Source organism: Cibotium barometz, chromosome 37 (genome assembly GCF_041138505.1).
Source record: "Cibotium barometz isolate CiBa-2024 chromosome 37, ASM4113850v1, whole genome shotgun sequence".
Classification (NCBI taxonomy): Eukaryota; Viridiplantae; Streptophyta; class Polypodiopsida; order Cyatheales; family Cibotiaceae; genus Cibotium; species Cibotium barometz.
Window position 1 is genome coordinate 31,735,352 of NC_141082.1, and position 24,575 is coordinate 31,759,926.

At 44.8% G+C, this 24,575-nt stretch overlaps 1 protein-coding gene across 1 annotated transcript in view; it reads left to right on the forward strand.

The window, feature by feature from the left end:
* LOC147617178 (uncharacterized) overlaps positions 1-24,575 on the forward strand; it is a 60,695-nt gene that overhangs the window by 1,200 nt on the left and 34,920 nt on the right. The window contains exons 3-5 of the mRNA XM_086776783.1: positions 11-91; positions 203-310; positions 606-697. Coding sequence (XP_086632909.1) covers positions 11-91; positions 203-310; positions 606-697 — 281 coding nt within the window. The remainder of the gene's footprint in view (positions 1-10; positions 92-202; positions 311-605; positions 698-24,575) is intronic.

Consider the following 24,575-nt stretch of genomic DNA (forward strand, 5'->3'; position numbering starts at 1 on the left):
AAAAATGCAGGATACCTTTACCAGAATTGGCCAACAATCTGCAGTTCTCAACCAACCAAGCTCTCCAAGTGCTCGGGTTGCTGCCCTACAGGTGGGAAAACAGCTTTCTTCAACCATATGTTTACAGTTTTTGACTGCTTTTTTGGAGTGCGTTCTCTGCTTATTTGGATTTGGTTTTTTGTGTTTATGCATGCTTTTGCAGGCTTTGCTGTCCTGCCCAACAGCGTCCATCCGAACCGAAAACGCTCCAGCTGATATTCTGAGTGTTCACACAACTTTTCCACTCCCCATCGATGAAGAACACCTTCCAGTGAGTTATCGTTTCACACATCTTTTTATCGTACTGAATGGATAAGGGTTTTTGGAAAACATTAACAAAAAATCAACAAGTTTTTGCAGGTAATAATATAAAATTTATCCATGTCCGTGTCCATGTCTGTGCCTGCACGTGATTGTTCAAACACACAGGCATACCTTGTAGAATCAAGTTTTTTGGGCTGATATTGTTTTGCTACACGGTTGTGTATAGTCTTCTACTACAGAACATAGGGGGTGAATATAGACACATGTACTAATGCAGCCGGAGTGTGATGGTTCATTTGCAGGGGGTCTATTTGTGCGGTTACCATTCAGAGAAATCTTACGGCGCGACCCCGTATCTACTCAAGAGGCCCGATGGAAACATTTTAATTGACAGGTAGTATGCTGGTTTTAGTTCAGTTCTGTAGTTGTGGATAAGGTAAAGCAATCTTGTTAGCTTGACTGAACATTCAAACAAGAGAATCAACTAGATTTTTATCAATCACAGCTTTTTCAACCTTGATTATCAGCTGACGTTATGTGGCTCACTTGTGTCCTCTAGTAAAACATGATGGAACTGAGCAAATGTGAAGCCACAGTAACTAATTCAAAATAATAAATTTTTTCTCACAACAAAGTCAATTTGCTAGCCCCTACGCTATAGTGACATGCTTCATTTTCCCTAGACAAAGTCTTAAGGTGCTAAGCTCGTTTTCCACCTTCTTGATGAAGGAAATCTTCAAAGAATATCAAATGGGTGTGCATGGATTTTTGATGGGGAAGGGGGCGGTCATGGACCGCAAGCTCCCTGGTGATATGGCTGGGCCATTTATGGCCATAATTGTACTGCCTTTGGGTGGGAGACCAAGCCGCCTTTGGGTGGGCACTCAAGTTGCTAGTGCAGAAGGATCTACTCAAGGGGAAAAAGATAATTCTTCAAAGCATTGATTGTCCTAGCAAGGGATTGTGTTTGTTTTTCCCTCCAAAGCAAAACCTATGTCACGAGCTGTGACCACACACATTTCAAGACACTAAGGGTGTTTTCTTTGCTTGGCACATGATTGCACGTCACTGTGTCTGGCAGATTTGATCGTGGTGGCCCACGATCAAATCCTGCCCATATGTTTAGGTGGATTCCATTATTGGAGGGGCCAAATGAATCCTATATGTTTGGGAGAACCATGCCCATATGTCTGGGTAATCATGCCCATATATTTGAGTAAGATCCTCCAAGATCTTCTTAACTCAAGACAATAAGATTAGTACCAAATCAAAGGGGTGTAGGCTACCTCACCTCCCAACCATAGGTCTAAATCCATAGGCCACCCCCGAGCCCAAAGGCTAAGGCTTCCGTGGACTGTGTCCCAAGCCTAGGCAAAGGCCTTGTGTCATCCAACCACACCAGTAGGATACAATACAATAGAACCACTCAATAGGTTCATCCCACTTACATAGTCTTAGTCAATTGATAAATAGCCACTAACTCATGAATAGCTATACTTTATGGCGGCATAACAATTCTAAACACCTTAACCCTTGTATTCACAGCCCGCTGCACTAATCCTAGGGTCCCCCACCCAAGACTAGGCCCAACTAACCATGTGGTTACCATCAGGTATGTAACATACTTCCCAACCTCAGAAATTTCCACTCTTGGAAATGAATCCGGGAAAAGTCTAGCCACATCAAACATCTGACTTGAAAATTAGGTTCACACATGTCAAATCTTTCCACAATGCACATAGTTACTCATATAGGAACCAGCTTAATCACAAGCCACCGTTGCTACACGACTATCTTAGTGGAACAAAAGACAAAATCAAATCCAAATCAAGGTTGTGAGGAACCCAACCTCCTCTCAATCTTCAACTCCCATGGAATTGGATAACCTGAAATCATGGAGACAATTGTCGTAGCTAATCATACTACGTATCCACACCAGGATTGGGTGATTCATCGTACCTAGGGGATACTTCTCAAATACACAAGCATTTCCTTGGAAAAACTTTCTCAGCGAATGCTTTCTACTGTCAGCTTTAATCTGCACTTTGTCTTGAGCACTAATGATAGAATCTCTAGCAGTGACCAGCATCTCCTGCCTATTTGTCAGGAAATCTCATTGCATCAATCTGAATACCCTCAAGTCCCAATGTTACTGAGGATTTATTTGATATCCATACATAAGCATAAACGAACTGTAACCCATCACTGGATGCTTAGTACTGATGTATCATGTAGGCAAACTCAGCAGTTAGAATATACCTCTCCCAATCAAATGGTCGCCTAGAGACCTATGCACAAAGCATATCTAAAACTTGATTCACCCCCATCAGACTGAGGATGTTCAACAAGAATCGTATAGCTATTAGGTATCTCAACATTCCATCATGAGTAACATCAAAGAATGCGCACATCAAGACCGTGTTCAATACAGAACACCACTAATAAAACATATCAGGCTTGTGTTCAAACTAGAACACCATTGATAAAAACTTCTAGTGGTACAAGCCAATATGTGTAACTATTTGGCCCTCCTAGCTATTTTCACATGATGGAACTCATGCCTGGACACATGGACAGGTTGATGAAAGCATGGGAACAGGGATCATGAAGTTGGCTCAAGAAAAAGCACCAGTTTTGGACAAAAAGCAAGAAAAAGCAAAAAGTCAAACTAAGTTGATGGTGAGCCAAGGGCACCATCGGAAAGAGGAGACCAAGCCGGATGAAAAAGCATAAAGCCACTTTTCCAAAAAGCAGCTCCAGGGCCAAAAAGCAAGGCCTTGAAGCAATAATTCAAGAACTTTGATAAAAGATGAGTAATATTTTATTATCATTAAAATATAAAAGCAAAAAGACAAAAGCTTGGTTGGAGCTTTTCTGGCAAAAAGCAGGGCTCTCCCCAAGTATAAAAAGAACCTTGAGCCTCTCTTTTTGACATCAAGATTTTAAAGAGCAAGGATATTATCACCATCATCTTCAACATCTCCTTGCCGTTGTCGCTGCTGTTGGATAGCTGCCTACGCGAGCCCCTGCGCTAGTTGCACCGCTGATCTCCGCTTGCTTCGCCCAGCTCCGCCGGCTGCGCCACCTCTGTGCCGCCAATGCCACCCTGTAGCGCCGCCTGTGCTGCATGTGCTGCTGTGTACCACCACCTGCGCCGCCCTTAGCCACTGCCCAGCCAGGCTCTACCTGCTGTGCCACCAATGCTGCCCTCAGCCGCAAGTGTTGCCCTGTGTTCTCTTCAGCTTCCGGCAAGAGATTTGATATCAGGTTCATAAATCTACCATCCGGGTTAAGGGTTCCATCGCCATCTTGGTGTTGGCTTTTTCGAGGAGTTTTCTTGAGGATTTTCTATAGATTGGATATTGAGTTATCTTGGACATCATTAAGATTTGGGATTTGATTCAGTTTCTGGACATTGGTACTAGCTTGGTGAGACTCTTGTGGGTCATCCTTGTGGTGTGCTCGGCATTAGAGATCTTGTGCCTCGACATCGACTTCGACCCAGATTTCTACATTGACATATTTATTTGATACTGTATCCATTGATTGTATTGGTCCTGGCTTTGGAAAATCACATGGATTGTTCCTAAATAAATTCTTGGAAGAGAGCGGGGCCTATTCCCCGTTGAGTGTGGTGTATTGTGCAAGTTTCCTATACCTTTCTCTCTCTCCCCTCTCCCTCTCTATCTTTATCTCTTGGATATGTGGTTGAATCTATCACGGCACATCCCACTGGGCTTATAGTGGTATCAGAGCAAGGATTCTGTTGAGGGAATCTTTCTTGGGGTGACAAAACCATGTCAAGAGTAGAGGGAGAACAGGGGCCTAATGAAGGGAACAACTATGAGGCCAATATAGGACTTCAAGATGGGAACTCAGGCCGACAATCTATTTCTCATGAAATCGCGGCCATGAGTGTTAAAAATAATCCAATCATTTTCCTTAAGCTATATCACATAGGATATAATGTATTAGAATCACCTCCTTGCTAGCCACTTGTGATTATGCTACCTCATCAATGATTTCATATAGAAATGTATCAAGTCACATAGAGTGTACCTCTCATGGCTATATAAGCACTATATACAAGCTCATTTGGATCAATGCAATCATATCCTTTTTTTAATATGAATGCCTCACTTCTCTTTCTCCCTTAGTTTCTAATATGGTATCAAGAGCATAGGTATTTTTTTTTTTAAAACTCTGTAACATTAAATTTTTTGGAGCTTTCTATCTTGGAGTCTTCCATCAAACAAACGCGTGGACCCATCTTTACTGCATCCCCTCTCGCTGGCTTGCGTAGCCCAAGTCACCCCCTGCAGCCCGCATTTGCTTCTCCCTTCTCAAGTGCCGCCCATGGCCTACCTTCTAACTCAGCCATTGCAGCGTCCTTAGCTTACGCAACGAAAGAGAGGGGTAGCTTTGCAACATCTCTGCAACTCGTATTTCTTCCTCCCTGCGCATCACTTCTGTAAGTACTGTCCACTATCGCTTTAACAAAGCAAAAGAGAGGGGTCTATTACCTGTAGCCTCGGGTCTCGCCTATTCCAAGTCTCCGCCCAAGGGGAAAAGATAGGTGACGTCTGTCGTGGAGAAGTTGTCCCAACTCACTTGATCCGCGTCTGTCCATACACTAGCGTAATCTCTTAGCCAAAACCCGCGCTTTTGCTCGCAAGTCTCTCCTTCACTCCGCTGGTTTCCATGGTGCTACTCCGTCTCATTAGCACAGCTCTCCATTAATTTCCACGGTGCTGCTCCGTCTCATCAGCACAGCTCTCCGTCTACTGCAATGCATCTGACATCGCCTTGTAACCCTTGGATTCGTAGCAGCTGCTGCCCGTCTTCCACGCCTTTCCTCCAACACGTACAGCACCTACAACCGACTTCTTCTTCACAACGTCGCATGCAACTGGCTTCCAGGGGGGCTTTACCACATGCTAAACACGCTTATGTACTCATATTTACGCAAAAACGGCGCCTAGTAGCAGTTCCAAGCCTAGGGCACACTCAAAAAGCTCCTTTTTTGGCTGCAGTGATTAAGCACTGATTAGTATTACTAATCTTGAGTTTATGGTGCTTAAAATAATTGAAATCCATTGCTATTTGATGTCTAACCATCAAATTGATCAAATCTCTTGAGCACTATTTAGATTTTGATACTCAAAGCCATATCTATTTTCTACATGCTCTTGTTGGAGTAATTAGGATTTTCATCTTTTTTAAGCAACATCGTTAAGGAAACCTCATTTCCATAGCATTTTCATGAAGGGGGAGAGATTTAAGAATCAATGAGCTCATTTGAATTCATGTGTAAAGGGTTTATAGACACTGCCCTGAGCCTCTTATCTCAGTGATAAGACCACCCTTAAATGGTATCTACCCTAATCATGGCTACCAATGCAAAGTCCCCCGACAAATTCAATGGCCAAGGTTTTCATACTTGAAGTCAAGGGACATCTCATGAAGAAAAATCTTTGGGCATTAGTTAAACCAACAGAAGGGGAAGATGGTGTGTCCACTAGAGCTGTCATAGTTGCAAATCAAGCACGGGATGAACAAGCCCTAGGTATCATTATCACTGCAACAGAAGAGGAAGATGGTGTGTCCACTAGAGCTGTCATAGTTGCAAATCAAGCACGGGATGAACAAGCCCTAGGTATCATTATCACTGCACTAGATAATAATTATATTCATTACATTGATGATTTCTAAAGCTTGGGACACTCTAGAGAAAACCTTTGGAGCACGGACAAAGCACTCGAAAATAATTCTAAAAATGCAATTATATGGGCTTTCTAAAGATCATAATGAATCTATTGCATCTTTTGATAACAAGTTGAAAAGCATTATCACTTAACTTATGTATGTAAAAGCCCCTGTGCCTGATGAGGATGCTATAGCCTTCTTGCTTAAAGCAATGCCTATCGAATACAACAACATTGTCATTGTTCTCAAAGAGAAGGAACCAATTCGTTCCTTGGAGAGTACAATCAATTCAATACAGGAGGAGGAGAAGAAGCTGAACTTCAACAATAATCTCACTTCGAGAGGAGCATATGCTGTCAACAACAAAACAAGAAGAAGTGTGCTGTGGAAGAACCAACCATCTCACAAAGGATTGCTTTATTAATAACCCTTGTGTGCATTGTGGTAAAACCAACCATCCACCACACAAATGTTATTTTAAAGACAAAAACAAGAAGAGTAAAGAAAAAGCCAATCTTACCACTACTGAAGAAAGTAATTTTGTTGGTCCTGATTTTGATGATGAATCCTATGCTTTCTTGTTCACTCTTTCTTTTTGGGTTCTAAAACCTTGTCTTTTATCCTACATGACCTTGATTGTATTATGGAGAAGAGTACACACACCCAATATCATTAAAGGGGGACTCTTATCTCATTCTTGTATCAAGGGAGATTACTAGGTATAAGCCCATGTATTGAGTGAAATGTTTGGCTTAAGGGGGCTGTTAGAAATAATCCAATCATTTCCCCTAAGCTATATCACATAGGATATAATGTATTAGAATCACCTCCTTGCTAGCCACTTGTGATTATGCTACCTCATCAATGATGTCATCCAAAAATGTATCAAGTCACATAGAGTATACCTCTCATGGCTATATCAGCACTATGTACAAGCTCATTTGGATCAATGCAGTCATATCCTTTTTTAATATGAATGACTCACTTCTCTTTCCCCTTTAGTTTCTAATAATGATATCGGCAAAGTACCGTGATTTTCAGCAGTTTAGACAGTTTCTCCAAGATGAAGAATTCCTAGCTTGGAGAGCCAAGAAGGAACAGGACCATAGAAGGGCTCTGACGTTTGAAGATTTCATCAAGTCTCAAGTCACCGAAGTCGAAGGAGTAGAAGCTCCAAAAGCTTATCTTTGGGCCAAAGGAGTTACTATTGCAGAAGGGTCTAGAGCTACCCGTTCTGTTTCTCATGGAGAAAACAGGGAGGCTATCCCTAGGCCTGTTCTCTCGGATCTAGCATCATCGGGCCAAGTAAGGGAAAAGAAGGCAAAGGAGCCTTTAACAACCGGCAAAGTGGACTTCAAGCCGAGAGAGAAGAGCATCAAGTTCGATGCCTTTTAGGGAAAGTGGGACACCCAAAAAGCCTTATCCTTCATCAAGCAGTTTGATGCCACTTTTGGGGGCGAGGACTTCTCCGAAAAGTCCAAGCTTCGTATGGTTCATATGCACTTGAAGGATGCCGCCTTAAATTGGTGCCTAAAGGTGCTACAAGACGGGACTGATCCAAAGTCATGGACCGATTTCAAGATCATGTTCAACAAGAAGTTCCTACCCGCAAACTTTGAAGCAGATGTGCAGAAAGAATAGGATGAGGTAAAGCAAAAAGTCGGTGAGAATGTGGTAACTTACCTTAATAACTTTTCAGCCGTATCATTAAAGTTTACTTCTTATACTTCCATTCCATCACTAATGGAAATGCGTAAGTTTGTGAATGGATTGCGACCTAAGCTTATGCAAGCAATGTACATGGCGTGACTAAAAACCTTGGAGGAAGCACAAGACAAAGCTCTATAAGCCGAGGCCTTACACATGCCTTGTATGGCGGGCAAAATGAAGAACGACAATCGAGATCCATCCCAAAACAAGAGGTTCATAGTAGGATCTCAATCAAAGAACAAGTCTCAAGAGAAGAAGGATAGGAGTGGGAATAAACCTCCACTTTTCCGAAAGAAGCTATCTCGCAAGCAACTTAAAGAATATGTCAAGGAAGGAAAGTGTTTCCAATGTGGGAAGAAGGATCACATGGCTATAAAATGTTCCGACAAGCCAAACCAAGAAACCAAGCCGCCCCAAACCAATCCATTGCCAAAGGTACTTCAACACCAGGATGATACACTGCTAGAGAGAAGGCAACTTTTCAAGGCTTGGAACAATGTGGCTAACGAACCCGTGCTTATCCATTTCGATAGTGGTGCTACCCACCACTGTATCCATCCCCGAGTGGTTGAAGCTATGAACCTTCCTCCAGATAGGTTCGGAGCTCCTATTTCTGCAGGTGCGTCTTCGAGGGAATGTCAGCATAAGTGACTCCTACCTTGGGAAAGCTTCATTTACAAATTGGGGACTATGTGGACCATGAGAACTTTGTTGTCAGTAAAGTTGGACATTGTGATGTAATTTTGGAAATACCTAGCATAAGAAGATAGATCCAGCCATTGATTGGGCTGGAAGCAAGATTAGGTTTTCTTTTAAAGGTAAAAAATGTAACTTTTGATATACGCGTTGAGGGGAATTCTATTCCACTCATCAGTCATGTGCAGGTTCCTAAAGCAATAAAATAATCTATTTTCTCGTACATGATATATATCAGAGATCCAAAGGAATTTGAGAGTAATGAATCACTCCCAACTCTTGATCATGAAAGGAAAGACTTCCTAAAGAAATATGAAGTTTGTCTTTGCAGATACTCTTCTAGGAGAGCTACCTCCAGAGAGACCGGAAGATCATCAGATTGACATCATGCCAGGAAGTTCACCTCCTAATCGACCTCCATATCATGCGAGTCAAGCACAACAGGAAGAGAATATGAAGCAAGTGAATGAGTTATTGGAGAAGGGTTTGATCAGACCCAGTTCATCACCCTTTTGCTCTCCAGTTTTATTGGTTTAGAAAAAGGATGGTTCTTGGCGTATGTGTATTGATTACAGGGCTCTTAACAAAATCACTGTGAAGAACAGGTTTCATATTCCTAGGATTAATGACATCCTAGATAGATTGGATGGAGCCACCATCTTTAGCAGGATTAATTTGAAGAGTGGTTACCATCAGATCAGGACTGTTCCAGAGGACATTCACAAGACCACATTCAGGACTACATTTGGACTCTTATGAGTATTTGGTGATGCCTTTTGGTCTTACCAATGCCCCCGCTACCTTCAGCCGAATAATGGAAAGAATATTTCGACCACATAGAAAGTTTGCAGCTACTTTCTTTGATGACATTATTGTGCATTCTAAGAATGAGGAAGAGCATCGAAAGCACTTGGATATCGTGTTTTAGGAACTGCGGAAGCACAAGTTATATGTGAACGGCAAGAAGAGTGAGTTCTTTTTGTAAGAAATTCACTACTTGGGCCACATAGTGTCCAAGAAAGGGGTCAAGATGGATCCAGACAAGGTCAAGGCTATTATGGAATGGCCAGAGTTGACTAGTGTGCATGTAGTTCAAAGTTTCCTTTGTTTACAGTCTTACTACAGAAAGTTTATCAAGTGGTTTGCCGTGATAGCTAGCCCACTGCATGATTTGACAAAGAAAGCCATGGGATTTCGGTGAGCCAAAGCTGAAAAAGAATCCTTTGAAGCATTAAAATTTTATGCTAGCAAAGGACCAGTGTTGATTATTCCAGACTTATCAAAGCCTTTTATGGTAGAATGTGACGCCTCAGGAGATTGCATTGAAGCAGTCTTGAAGCAAGAGGGCCATGCTGTGGCCTATGAGAGTTGAAGACTTCAAGGAGCTGAAAAGACCGCACCTACATATGAGAAAGAATTGATATCATTCATGCATTGAAGATTTGGAAGCACTACCTTATGGGTGTCGAGTTTATTATCAAGACAGATCATTAAAGTCTTAGGTACGTCATGTCTCAACCTAAGATCTCGGGGAGTTCACCTAAAAATATGTATGTATACCACATGAATTCAAATGAAGGGGTTTTTTAATTCAAAATTTTAAAGTAAATTTAGAGAAATACATTTACAGAAGGGGTTTTTTTAATCAACCCGTAAGTCCATAAAAAAAAGGGGTCATTTTATTCATGAAAAATTCACAGGTAAGGGGTTTTTTAAATACCCCTTGAAGGCACGTGATACATAGGGTTTCTTAGTAGTGCACTCCTCGAGCCTAAGGTATCCGAAAGCAAGGACAACAAAGTAGTAGATGCTTTATCTTGGAGACCCATGACTCATGCAGTTTCTATGGGATATCATATGGACTTCACTACGATGAAAGATCTTTATGCTACAGTTGAGGATTTCAAAGATACTTGGAGACTTGGTGACCTCTTATGTCATCAAGGAAGGGTTTCTTATGATGCAAACCCAGTTATGTGTGACTAAAGACTTGAGGCCAAAAGTAATGGAGGAATGCCATGCTCCACCTTATATAGGGCATAGAGGTATCTTGACAACAACTCAGGCTTTGGAGAGTTATTTCTATTGGCCTAGTATGAGAAAGGACATTGAGCAATATGTTCAAGAATGTCTAGTTTGTGAGAAGGTCAAGTTTGATCACAAAAATCTTTAGGATTATTGCAACCCTTGCCAATCCCCAATATTCCATGGGAGAGTAATGCTATGGATTTTATCTTTGGATTGCCGAAGTTAGGATTTGGGAATGATGGAATATGGACTATTATTGATAGATTCAATAAGCAAGCCCACTTTATTCTAGTTGTAACAAAGTAGGGCTGGGCTACCCGGAACAATAATAATAGACCAACACTTCAAATACCAAACAGAGCATGATAACACAGCGGAAGAACCATATAAAATACAAATACACCACACTAAGCCAGAATGGCCGGCCCCCCCTAGGAACTTCTTTATTCACACAGAAGCGTTTACAAGATACCAAGGTGCGGGTGCATACAACACTGGATTTTCCACAAAGCAACAGCACATCTCTTGCCCAGATCTCAGTCTAGAGCCAAGATACAAACATAGCTCCGAAAGCCATCCGATAAACTGTCTCAAAACAGTCCCATAAATCAGCTCATAATCAGCCCATAGACTGTCCATAAAACAGCCCATAAATTGTCCATAAAACAGCCCGTACTACAGAGCCCAAAACTGCCCCGAGTTCTGTGCCAAATCAGCCCCAAAACTGAGCCATAAATCAGCCCCATAGGAGCTCTCAGATGAGCCTGTCAAACAGTCCATAAACAGCTCCAAAAACAGGTCGACCAGCCTTGACAGGCTCTGGGAGGAATCGACCAACCATCTGGCTGCCCTAGAAGAAGTCAACCAGCTCTATGGCTGCCCTAGGAGTCGTCGACCCGTTGAAAGCAGCCCAGAAATCTGCTATATGGCCAATGCTAGAGAGAGGAGAGAGAAAATCTGCAGTCGGCCAGCAAAGGGGAGAGAGAGAGAGCTCCAGAGTGATGCGCCCCTCTCAAATCAGCCCCAAGCCCTGCTTTAATAGAGTCGAGTTGCTATATTTGTAGCACTTTTACCTTTTTGCCCACATGGGAAATTTTACCTTGTACCTTTCTTTCCTTATGTGCCAGTATCTGCTCGGGGATAAGAACCTCATCAAGTTCCTCTACTTCCGTCTAAGCCTCATCTGATACATCCACAGGCAACCAAAACCTGCTTGCACTCTATCCAAGTGGTAAGCACAAGTCCCTGATGAAGCATAGTAGATCACCACTGCTAAACATAGAAAGAAGCTGCCTTCCGAACCCATGAAGTCTCCGTGAAGATACCACCGGTGACAAAGTGTCGAAAGCCATAACCTTTAACCCATGTTTTGCACCATAACACTTCAACTACTTTCTTGTTCCTGGCTGACTACTTCCTGTCCTTGGTGTCTTTCCTCCTGAGCTTCATCTTTAGCTTTTCCTCTTCACCTCATATAGGCAAAGACTCATAATCCTGCACCGTCTCCTGTACTGCCTTTTCACTTTCCTCGTGTAGAAGCTTTTGATGTAACAACCATGGGCTCGCCTCCTTGAGAAAGTCGACGATATCCCGGCAATGGAACCATGAAGCCGGCCTTCAGAAATCTGACGGGCGGTGAAACAAACACTCGCACACAAAACACTTCGTCACCCATGGGGACCTGGAAAAGGAAACAAACAAGGGGAGCTAGAGTGCTCTTGCAAATAGTACAAGGACACCGATTGGCCCCAAAACGCAGTGGCGCCCCTTGCGGTATTTCTTTACTTGATCAAAATTTGAGTACAAAGTACAACTCGTAGAATCCTCTAACAATAGTATCCCTCGAAGCTTTCACCTAGGACTTCCAAATAAGAACTCTCATTATCACAACAAAGCATTCCATAGAGAAGGCAAACCTATACGACACCTCCCTGCTTGAAAAGGTCTTCTCCATCGCTATCATGGATCCCACAACCCTTTCCCAATTAGCAGTAGGGCTGTACCAAACCTCATTTCCTTCCTATAGTCACAGCTTGCATGTAACCTCGAGAAAACTATAACCTGTTCACATGAATCCAGAGACATGTTTTCCATATGAAACCAAAGACCTGTATATGATAAACCAAAGACCTGTATCCCATAAACCATAGGCCTGTATCCTCGTTACCAAAGTCCTGTTTCTTTTCGAAAGACCAATGTCCTATTTCCATGATAGATAAATCCACACATGCACCATCCAATCACGGTGCCAAAAATCTAGAGAGAGAAAGATAGAGGATGTGTCAAGCCATCCCTAAATACACATAAGTCCAAGACGAAGAGCAACACACATCTCTTCCAAGAACATCATCCTGTGTTTCTTAACTTGATCCTCTGTATCCAAGTCTCGTAAACAAAGCCTGCTTGCGAAGAGAGAGAGAGACACCCCTTGGCTGTTAGCCCCTCGGTGCCTCCTTCAGCTCGCCTTCTTCCAAAAGAGATAAGGACGCGCGCTGACTGCTTCCACACATGCAGCCACCTGGCGTAGAGGGCCTCCCAGCTGACACCCGTCTGGCTGCCCGACTGGCTGCAAAGAAACTCCCACCTGGCTGCCCATTGTTGCTGGTTGCCCGTCTGGTTGCCTGTTTGGCTGCCCGATGCTGCCCATTGCTGCCCGGCTGTAGTCCATACGCAGCAGCAGTAATACCTGGCGGCAGTAGCAGCAGCACATGGCGGCGGGAAGAAGCAGCGGCGGCAGTTGCACCTGGCGGCAACAGCGACCAACAGTAGCAGCAGCCCCATGCACAGTAGCGCCTAGCAGCAGCGCCCAACGACAACAGCAGCAGCAGCGGCCAGCAGTAGCAGCAGCGGCCTATGCGCAGCAGCACCCATGCAAAAACCATCCAGCCACCACACGTAAATGATCCATACGGCGATCTCTTCCTCCTGCTCGCCATATAAAGAAAACAATTCACTTTTTTTCTCAAAAACGCCAAAAGCAAAGATTAAAAACGCATGCTTAAAAATATAATAATATTTTAAGCCATCAAAGGTTTGAAAACCTTATAAACAATAAAATCCCTTTTGTCCCCTTTCACACTTGGGCTGGCCACATAATGGTTTCCTTTTCATACCCAAACTTGATGCGTGTTCACACTTGTCCATCCCGTGCCCGTGCCCACCTGCTTGTTGTCGAGAGGGAAAAACACAGGGTCGTAACATACCCCCCTCTTGAAAAATAGCAAGCGTCCTCGATTGCACTCAATAACATAGTAAGCATCCAAAAGATCCCCATATGACCAAAGCAATGCCCCTCCAGTGCATCTGGGTGATGAAACAATCATCCTGAACAATAAGGCGATACCGTCACATCAAAGTGACAAACAACTCTTGCTTGTTCCTTCAGAACCTGCAGCAAAAGTCTAAAACCAAGTGAAAACACGTTACCTGTGTTAGCCAGAAACAAAACCATGCATCATTCTACATATGACAAACATATGCATGACACATATATGCATTCGCAAACAATATGCTCCTCAAGATGCTCTACCTACTCCAAAATAACAGTCTCAGGGTTGCTCGCAAGCCTTACACCCATGTATATCCCGCAGGACCCACGATTGATGGTACAACATGAGCATATGAAATCACTCAATGCATCTAAACTATACATCCACGAAGTACTTCCCACATATGTCCCTCTTGATGCTTTACACACTCTACTTATGGCCATCCCGCAAGAGCCACACTCAGTGATACACCATGAACATGGTAAAGTACCTGATGTATCATACCGACATACATACATCTCATCCTGACACATCCAAAGTATTACCCAATGTATTTCTAAGGGTACCAGGATCCAATGGCACCAAAATACCATAATACCTAAGAAAGTGTATAAATACATGCACAGATAGAGTTCAATCCATATATGAACCAAACCAACTTTAGGACTGCTCGCAAGACTTATGCCTTTCATAGAGTCTCGAAATGTTAACTCAAGTTGTTGCAGACATTAAGCTAAACCAAACCATGCCATTCCAAAGGAAACCAACTCTAGAAATAGCATCATCTCAATATCCAATTGACCAATCCTGTGGTCAAGAACAGCCAGAACCATATGACAAAGATCATTGTCCCAATCTCCCTCAGTCATACCTTAGTTCCAAAGGCAAAAATCATTTCTGTTACCCATAGCTATAGACAGAGTTCTCCATAGTTGCAGTTATAGTTCATGGTGCGGCCGACTGTGAACCATACCCAACTTTACCATCTCATGTGACTAGTACACAAAATCATAGAAGTCCCATAAGCAGATGTACCGTCAGCCTCAGTACCTTCGGGTGAATACAAAGATGTCACCAAGCGACTCCTAGATGAAAACTGAGCATGTCTGTAACAAGGGAGTGGAGGTGCTACCCCCCTCTTGAGCATCACGCAATGCTCCAGCAGACCCCAGCTCTGCTGAACCTAAATGAGCCGTAGCAAGAGTCGGCGGCCCCAACTCAAAGGCATCAAGATAAAGCTGCAATACCTGAGGTGAATCTGCTAAGTCACCCTCCTCCATCCACTTCGCATCCATTGGTGAATAGTTCTTTAAACTTCACAAGATAGCGACGGGAAGCTTTACCTTGTACCTTTCTTTCCTTACGTGCCAGTATCTGCTCAGGAATAAGAACCTCATCAAGTTCCTCTACTTCCATCTGAGCCTCATCTGATACATCCACAGGCAACCAAAACTTGCTTGCACTCTACCCAAGTGGTAAGCACAAGTCCCTGATGAAGCATAGTAGATCACCACTGCTAAACATAGAAAGAAGCTGCCTTCCGAACCCATGAAGTCTCCGTGACCACCGGTGACAAAGTGTCGAAAGCCATAGCCTTTAACCCATGTTTTGCACCATAACACTTCAACTACTTTCTTGTTCTTGGCTGACTACTTCCTGTCCTTGGTATCTTTTCTCCTGAGCTTCATCTTTAGCTTTTGCTCTTCACCTCATATAGACAAAGACTCATAATCCTGCACTCTCCTGTACTGCCTTTTCACTGTCCTCATGTAGAAGCTTTTGATGTGACAACCACGGGCTCGCCTCCTTGAGAAAGTCGACGATATCTCGGCAATGGAAACATGAAACCGGCCTTCAGAAATCTGACGGGCTGTGAAACAAACACTCGCACACAAAACACTTCATCACCCATGGGGACCTGGAAAAGGAAACAAACAAGGGGAGCTAGAGTGCTCCTGCAAATAGTACAAAGACACCGATTGGCCCAAAACGCAGTGGCGTCCCTTGCGGTATTTCTTTACTTGATCAAAATTTGAGTACAAAGTACAACTCGTAGGATCCTCTACCAATAGGATCCCTCGAAGCTTTCACCTAGGACTTCCAAATAAGAACTCTCATTATCACAACAAAGCATTCCATATAGAAGGCACACCTGTACGACACCTCCCTGCTTGAAAAGGTCTTCTCCATCGCTATCATGGATCCCACAACCCTTTCCCAATTAGCAGTAGGGCTGTACCAAACCTCATGTCCTTTCTATAGTCATAGCTTGCATGTAACCTCGAGAAAACTATAACCTGTTCACATGAATCCAAAGACGTGTTTTCCACATGAAACCAAAGACCTGTATCCCATAAACCATAGGCCTATATCCTCGTTACCAAAGTCCTATTTCTTTTCGAAAGACCAATGTCCTGTTTCCATGACAAATAAATCCACATATGCACCATGCAATCACGGTGCCAAAAATCTAGAGAGAGAAAGATAGAGGATGTGTCAAGCCATCCCTGAATACACATAAGTCCAAGACGAAGAGCAACACACATCTCTTCCAAGAACATCATCCTGTGTTTCTTAACTTGATCCTCTGTATCCAAGTCTCATAAACAAAGCTTGCTTGCGAAGACACAGAGAGAGACCCCTTGGCTGTTAGCCCCTCGGTGCCTCCTTCAGCTCGCCTTCTTCCAAAAGAGATAGAAAGAAAGTAAGAAAGAAAGATTTTATTAACGTCTTCCAAAAGACCGAACTCGACCTATGAGACAAATCGGTGTACCTGTATGGGGTATCCTCTGTCATCCCAACAAAATGAAAAAGTACTGAACTAAAAAGCTGAATCTGGGTGTGCAATAAGTACAATGAGTGGTGAAGGGGATGGAGCTCTACTACTAGGAGAATGCAAAGCTATATGCATGGAGTATACAATCATGATATGCAACTTAGTTAGCTCCATCTTGTACCATACTGGGGGTATAAAATGGTATACATCAATGAAATAGAGAGAGACCCGTGCTGACTGCTTCCACACATGCAGCCACCTGGCGTACAGGGCCTCCCATCTGACACCCTTTGGCTGCCCGACTGGCTGTAGAGAAACTCCTGCGTGACGCCTGCTGGCTGCCCATTGTTGGTTGCCCGTCTGGTTGCTTGTTTGGCTGCCTGATGCTGCCCTTTGCTGCCCGGTTGTAGTCCATACGCAGTAGCAGTAATACCTCGCGGTAGCAACACCTAGCAGGGCAGAAGCAGCGGCAGTTGCAGCCCAGCAGCAGCAGTTGCACCTGGCGGCAGCCCCATGCGCAGCAGCAGCAGCCGCCTATGCACAGCAGCGTCCATGCATAAACCATCCGGCCACCACACGTTGATGATCCATACGGCGATCTCTTCCTCCTGCTCGCCACCCTTATAAAGCAAACAATTCGCTTTTTTTCTCAAAAACGCCAAAAGCAGAGATTAAAAACGCATGCTTAAAAATATAATAATATTTTAAGCCAAAGGTTTGAAAACCTTATAAACAATAAAATCCCTTTTGTCCCCTTTCACACTTGGGCTGGCCACATACTTTTTATACCCAAACTTGATGCATGTTCACACTTGTCCATCCCGTGCCCGTGCCCACCTGCTTTTTGTCCAGAGGGAAAAACAGAGGGTCGTAACAGAAACCTTTTGTCATTCTTGTTTTGACTCCCTTGAGCAAATCTGTCAATGGTGTTGCAAGGTTAGAAAACTGATCCATATGCGAGCTATATGCTTGGCAAAGGCCCACGAAATGTCATATCACTTTGGCTATCTTTATTGTTACCGCGGTAGAGTTTCACCACCAAGGATCAGTGTGGTTCCTCCACGCCTCAGACACCAGAATATCAACCCGTGAACAAGGAGTAGCATAGAATGGGGAAGAATTGATTAGTTCTTACGAGGCTACGACTCCAGTCTAGAAGACACACCAAAGGGAAAGGTGCTGGAACGTCCCAATCAAGGATTGCCTTCATCTTCTCAAGGTCAAGGCGAATTCAATCGGAACCGATTACGTAGCTGAGGCATTGGACTTCTTGAACTCCAAATATGCTCTTCTTTGCATTGATGTAGAGCTCGTTATCTCGCAAAATCTGCAAGAACTTCTGCACATCCTTCTCGTGCTGTTCTGCAGTGGCAGAAAAAATAAGAATGTCATCCAAAAAAATGAATAGACATATACCGATGAGTATGGCGAAGACTCGAGACATCATCTTGTTGAATGTTGCTGGTGCATTGGTCAAACCAAAAGGCATGACCACAAACTCGTAATGACCTCGTTCTGTTCGAAAGGCCATCTTCGGGATATCGGCTGCAAAGATTCTAACTTGATGATAGCCACTTTTGAGGTCGATCTTGGTGAAGTACTTAGCACCGTTGAGTCTTTCAAGGATGTACTCTATCCTTGGCATGGGGAACTTGTTCTTGATTGTCAACTTGTTCAAGGCTCGGTAATCCACATAGAGACGTGCGGTCTTATCTTTCTTTTGCACAAAAAGAATCGGTGCAGCAAAAGGAGAGAATGAAGGCCTGACAAAAATAGGCCTAAGCAACTGCACTAGTTGCATCTCCAACTTAGCTTCCAATGCCTTGGAAAGACAATATGGAAACTTACTGGGTGGCTCAGCTCCAGGTACCAAATCGATACGATGGCCTTTAGGACGAGAGGGTGGGGTCTCGGTGGAAGATCATCTCTCAACATGATGTCTTGAACTGCTTGAGGAGGCCTATCATCTGTGGCTATAATGGAGTTGCGGGGGATGTCGATATCTGCTGGGGGCAGACATAGATCATCGCACACGCAGCTCCCTTTCTGATAGCTCTACTTGCCTGGAGATGGAAAATGAGCGAAACACCCTGAATACTTCGATTCCCAAGTGATACTAGACTAAGGCAAACCTTCGACAGTTGTGAAGGTGTCCTGCCCCCAACTAGGAATGGGCGCATACTCGCGGAACCATTGAATCCCTAGGATCAGGTCGTACCCGAGGAGGGGCAAGATAATGAAATCCCTCTGAAAATAAGCCTTCTGGATCGTGAAGACAAACTATTGAGCTTTCTAGGTGATATGGGTACGTAGGCCGGGAGTGAACCCGTCCACGTCCAAATGATAAGGCACTAGGGCACATTTCATCTTGGTCGCCAACTATGGAGTGATGGCATCATCTGAACTACCCATGGTGAAAAGAACAACAAATTGTTGCCCCTTCGTTGTGCCATAAGCTCTGATAAGGCCTTTCTGAAGCTCCTCAACTCCACCCTCTTGCTTATCATCAAATACCACTGTGGGTACTGTATTCAAAGTGGGCAAGAGCTAAACAGCATTGGTGGTTGAGGGTGGGGGTGGAGGAGGTGGTACAACTGCAGTGGTAGCCACTCTAGAGGCTGGTTGTATGCCTTCTTCCGCTTGCCATTTGGAACAATCCTTCTTTGCATGTCCCATGTGGTGGCAGAAAAAACAAGGTTCTCTTTGAAGTACCTCTTCTTCTCATCTGACTGTAAGAATCCTCCGGTAGGGCCCTCCTTGATCTTTTCTTCAGGGGTCTTCTTAGGTCCATCTTGTCGCTCCTTCCCTATAGAAGAGATATTCCAGCCCTTCTTCTTCTGGTCTTTGTTGCTGGGAGCCCCCCTTAACTGACTGTTGGTTAGACGCTTGGTTTTGCTGGGTGGTCTGTGTCTATTGTTGCTGTTGAGGTTTGGGGGTGACTGGAGCGGTCTTAGGCTTGCCTCCATTGAGCATCATCTCGTAGTTCTGTGCAAGAGTCAAAGCCCTGTCGTAACTCTGGGGTTCAAAATTTCGAACGAGGAACCGAATGTTTGGATCCATCCCCGAATGAACTATTTCAGCTTCTCCTCCTCGGACTTCACCAATTGTTGAGCTGATGTGACCACTTTGTTGGAGTAGGTGAGCACAGGGGAACCATTCTGGGTGAGTTGGTAGAACTCGTCTTCGAGGTTCGTCATGTACTGCGGAGGTAGAAACTTGGTCTTCAGATTGGACACGAAGGTGTCCCAATCATAGTCCGGTAAGCCAATGTAGGAATCTGTGTGCTAATGGGAACAATGTTGCCACCAAGTGACATCACCTGTGAGGTGTGGAGCTGCCAGATGGACTTTGTCTTGGGTATCTATGATCTTGCAGAGTGGAAAATGGGCAACAAACTGGTGAATGAACCGGGTCACAAGTGAATGGTTGCACTTGCTGTCATACTTGGTGAACTTCAGTGAGGCTCGAATGACGGTTCTCGAGGCTATGGGTAGGCTTGTGGAGGACTAAGTATGGTGGAAAGAAGTTACTAGCGTTTGCAGTGTCTGTCGGAATTGGTCCCTCAAGTCTTCTCGGGCCTGTCGCTCGCGGTTCGCTTCGAGCTCTACCCGTAGTCGCTCCTCTTTGGCCCGGCCAGTCTTGCTTCACAGTCTCGCTCTTCTTTTTCTGTCATCCATTGACACCACTGTTCCATTGACGAACTTTGTTCTTTGGATGTCTCTTGCTGGGCCAAGGTTGCCTATAATTCTGCCAGCTTTTTTTCCATTTGGACTCTTTGAGTTGAATCTAGATTTGCCTTATCTGCTCCTTTAACTTTTGGTTGCCTTCATCTTCTTTTATATGGTGGCTAAGGGTATTAAATACCCCTTGCAAGGCTGCCCCCTCTGTGGGGCTGGTCCCTGCTATGCAACTAACATGCTTTTAATGACTTCTACTCCTAAGGCTGACATCTACATGCACCTACATGATGATTACTTGCTGAATTCTCCAAAGTTGGTTAAGAGGACTGACTTGACACTGACCTTACAGACCTCTATGGGAGACTGACCTACGTAGCTTGTGCCTGACATGTCCTGGACTTGGACTGGGGCTCACAAAGGGGTCACGTCATACGACAAAATATCCTAAGAAGGTACTACTTCTGTACATGATTCTTGCACTGTTGATGGGTCACGTCATACGACAAAATATCCTAAGAAGGTACTACTTCTGTACATGATTCTTGCACTGTTGATGAGCCAATTTGTCACCATGTACCACAGTGCATGGGTGCACGTGACACCATCGCATAGGGTACGGCCCAAGCCTTCTTTGTGAGGTGGCAGCATGGCTTCAGCCCCCAGTGTTCAGCCCTTTGGCTGGTGTCTCAAGCTTTCCAGTGACAGTTTGCTTTCTTGGTCTCAAGAAGAAATATCTTTCCACTCCTCCTGGTGATAGGTAGTGTGATCGCAAGAGAGATGGAATCCCCCCCCCCCCCCCCCCCCCCGCCCCCACTTCAGTTTAGCTCGGACGGCCGGGATTCCATCTCTTTGTGGTGTGGATGGGCGTTGTTCCCTCAACCTATGGCAGGCCTCCTCAGAGTTGCCGCTTAAGAAGAGTTGGTATATCTCCCAGTATTGCTTTATCACGTATGCTCGTTTCTAGCAGCGGCGAGTGAGAGAGCAGTTAATCATTTGAGCATCATGCTCAAGGATCTATACTAGTCGGTACCTCTTACTTGAGACGAGCACGTGTGGTGCAGCACTCGTCATCACGCCAACCATTCTGGGGCATGGTACCCATCCGAGGCTTAGCATTGGAGTAGGGGGTGTATGGAAAGCTGGCTATGGGTGCAAAATGTATGGTGTCGGTGAGTTGGGAGCTGAGGGTGGTAAGGGGAAGTAAGGGGAACTGATGGGTTCATATCTACCAAACCACGATCAATGTTGTTGGCATATATGTGGTCACATTCGTGTGTGAAGTGGATTTTGGTACAGTGGGAGGTGAGTGGGAGTGGCAGTGAGCTGGGTGGTGTACAGGAAAATGGAGAAGGAGAGGTAGGTGTGGTCGGCTCCAAGAGGGCATGTGGGGATGGTGAACTTGGAGATGAGTGAAGCAAGCTCAGGGGGTCCCATAATATAATCCACCGTGCTCAATTCTCCACCATATGGAAAGCTTGTGAGTCCGCCGGATAGGGGGCCACTGTGCCATCACGTTATAAATAATGAGACCATGCCGAGAACTCCACTCCAGGAGGTGCCTCAGTGATAGCTCCAAGTTCCTAAGAAGCCCGCTGCAATTTTATGCCCCCTTGGTCAAGGGCCTGTAGTCTGATAGGGTCCTCAAAGCTATATAATTGAGATTGTTCACTCTTGGTCTTAGCATTGAAGTCCCCAATGAGGAGAACTTCACCTAGTCCCAACATACCTCAGATCTCATTAGACAATGATGCATAAGGGGACTCCTTCCTTTCCTCTGCATGAGTGGTTAGGCTGTCCTGACTATCCTGTATAGCATATCACGAAGTACCTAGTGCAAAGTAGCAAACCGCCACGTGTAAGTATCTGGTGGGTGTAAGTTGTAGCCTAACCTACATGCATTTGGTAACCTCATCCCGCCTGACTATGCTGATCATACCCTGAAGGTGCGACCTAACTAGGACTGCTACTCCTGTCCTGTGGGTATGTCCACAGTGAGCCAACTCCCACTGGTATTCGGCGACATGAGGCAATCCCCTCTCCAAGCTCTGGTGTGTCTCCGTATAGAAGACAATATCTCGTCCTGTAAATGTCTCCCGAAAGCCTCCCACATCTGACCACATAGTCCCATTACAGTTCCAGGCTGCCATCTTGATGCGTATAGTCTCATAGACCCCACACCCCTCTTTAGGGGTGGGGCGACTCTCCATAACGATGACTCTCCCATCTCGGTATATTACCCACTTCCCTTCTTTACGGGCTGCCATGACCTTCTCCGTTGAGGCCTTTCTATGTGAGAAAAGTATTGCACAACTCAATGATATGATTAGATTGATAGATATGTTGATACTCACCAAATACAATGCTTTTGTAGGCTTGCAGCCTTATCTTTTGACCCATACAAATCACACACACCAATAAGCAAGCACCACATGGCACACTTATCTTATCCACTCATAAGAGAGTGTTCACACACTACAAGCACACTTAACCCTTTAAGGGACTGTTCACACACACATACACACAAACATATATAAGGGTTGTTTTACCGATATGAAGTTCAGAATACCCAACACCCCCTCCCCCCCCCCCCCCCCCCCCCCCCCCCCCCCCGGAGCAAATGGGATGATAAATTGGAGAAACCTTCAATAGCTATTTCCAGTTGGCCTCCAAATTGCACACTACTAGTGCCAACACCCGGACCTCAGGTCAACAAGGCATGATAAAGGAGCTCCACACTCAAACATGACAAGGCTCCCTACACAAAACAACCCCCCCTTGACCAAAACAGGGAATGATGTGAGAAAGGAGCCTTTATAACATCAAGGCCCTTTTACACACACACACACAAAAAAAAAACACAGAGAAATCTGACACACACAGGATTATACATCTCATTTTGGGGGACAACCCGGACAGCAAACCCCCACACACAAACCGAAAATTGATTGATTTCGCAAAGTTTAACGACTTCTCGGGCGTTTTTCAATGAAGCACAACCGTTTTCGGGGATGTTTCCATGCTAATGCAACTGGCATGGTATCAACTAGCGGTGATCCTATTGATGCGGAAGGCATCAATTTTGCCATAACATGGCAATTTTTGGGAAAGCCCCATAAATTAAACATGCTGGACTCTAATTTTTTTGACATTTAGGTCAATTTTAGCAAAACCCCCGGTTTCAGGGTTGTTGCAGGTTTCAATTTCTGATGTAGATGGGCAATTTTGTAAAAGCCCCAAATTTGTTTTGACATTGCAGCTTCAATTTGATGCAGAAATTGAAAATGCAGAAAAAGCCCCTAAATTGTATGAGATGCAGCTACCATGAAGATGATGTTGATGCTCGTTGGGGACTTCCTGACTGCAGTTGATGGAATCAAGGTGCTACACACGAGCTGGAGAGGGCAGTTGCTGAATGTGGTGCTGAAAAGTGGGAGCTTCACAGGAGACGGCTTAGGGTGACTGTATAAGACCAAACGGTGCGTCAGCTGGGCAGACGGCGCTTGCAGCTGACATGTAGGACAGTCTAGCAGATACAATTGGTACAGAAGGAGGTGGGGATGGTCAATGGATGGTGACGGAAGCTGTAGTAGCAGGGCAGAACGCTGGTGTTGTGTGCAGGAGCGCCGAGATGAAGATGACGGAAGAGGAGGACAAGGATGAGCTGATCGTTGATGGTGGAGGAGGCAGCGGTAGAGGGGCGAAGATTTGCAACTGGTGGTGAGTAGTGACGATGGCAGTGGGGGTAAAGGTTGCAGAGTAGGTAGCAAAGAGCTACAGGTGACGTGTTAGAAGTCATCTCCTGTCTTTATGTTGACACCAGGGCCTTTGTTGTGGGTGTGCCCGCCCATGTAGGTGTTTTCTCATTTTTCCTCACTCCCTGTAATTTTTTCCCATTTTTATGTGGCTTGGATGGCAGTCTTGAGCTGGCAGGAGGCTCTATCTTCTGGCCGACTGTACCTGTACCTGCATGTACCCGACCTCAGTTGTGTGCTGGCCGATTGGTACATGTGGCTGGTCGTGGAGATTCTGAGCCTGTCGGCTGCCTTTGCTGCAAGCCGACTGCTGTATGGGGGCCATATAAAATGGCCCCACAGCCCTTGCCACATTGTGTATCATTGGGATCTTCTTTGTGTATATAGAGCAGAGTTACACGCCTACCTCTCTTTCTCTTGTGCTGTTGTTTTCTGCATTGCGTTTGCTCGTGTTCCCAGATCTGGTCATCATCTCCGCTGCGTATTTTGACATGGTATCAGAGCCCTAGGCTCTTGATAGTTCTTGGGATTTGTGTGAGCAAAGGGGGACTGTTGTGTTGCTGATTGGTGGACTGTACGTGACTGTTTGGGAAGAGGAGAAGCAGGAGGACGGCGGGCTGATTTGCTGGACAGCCACTTGCAAGTGTAAGTTCTT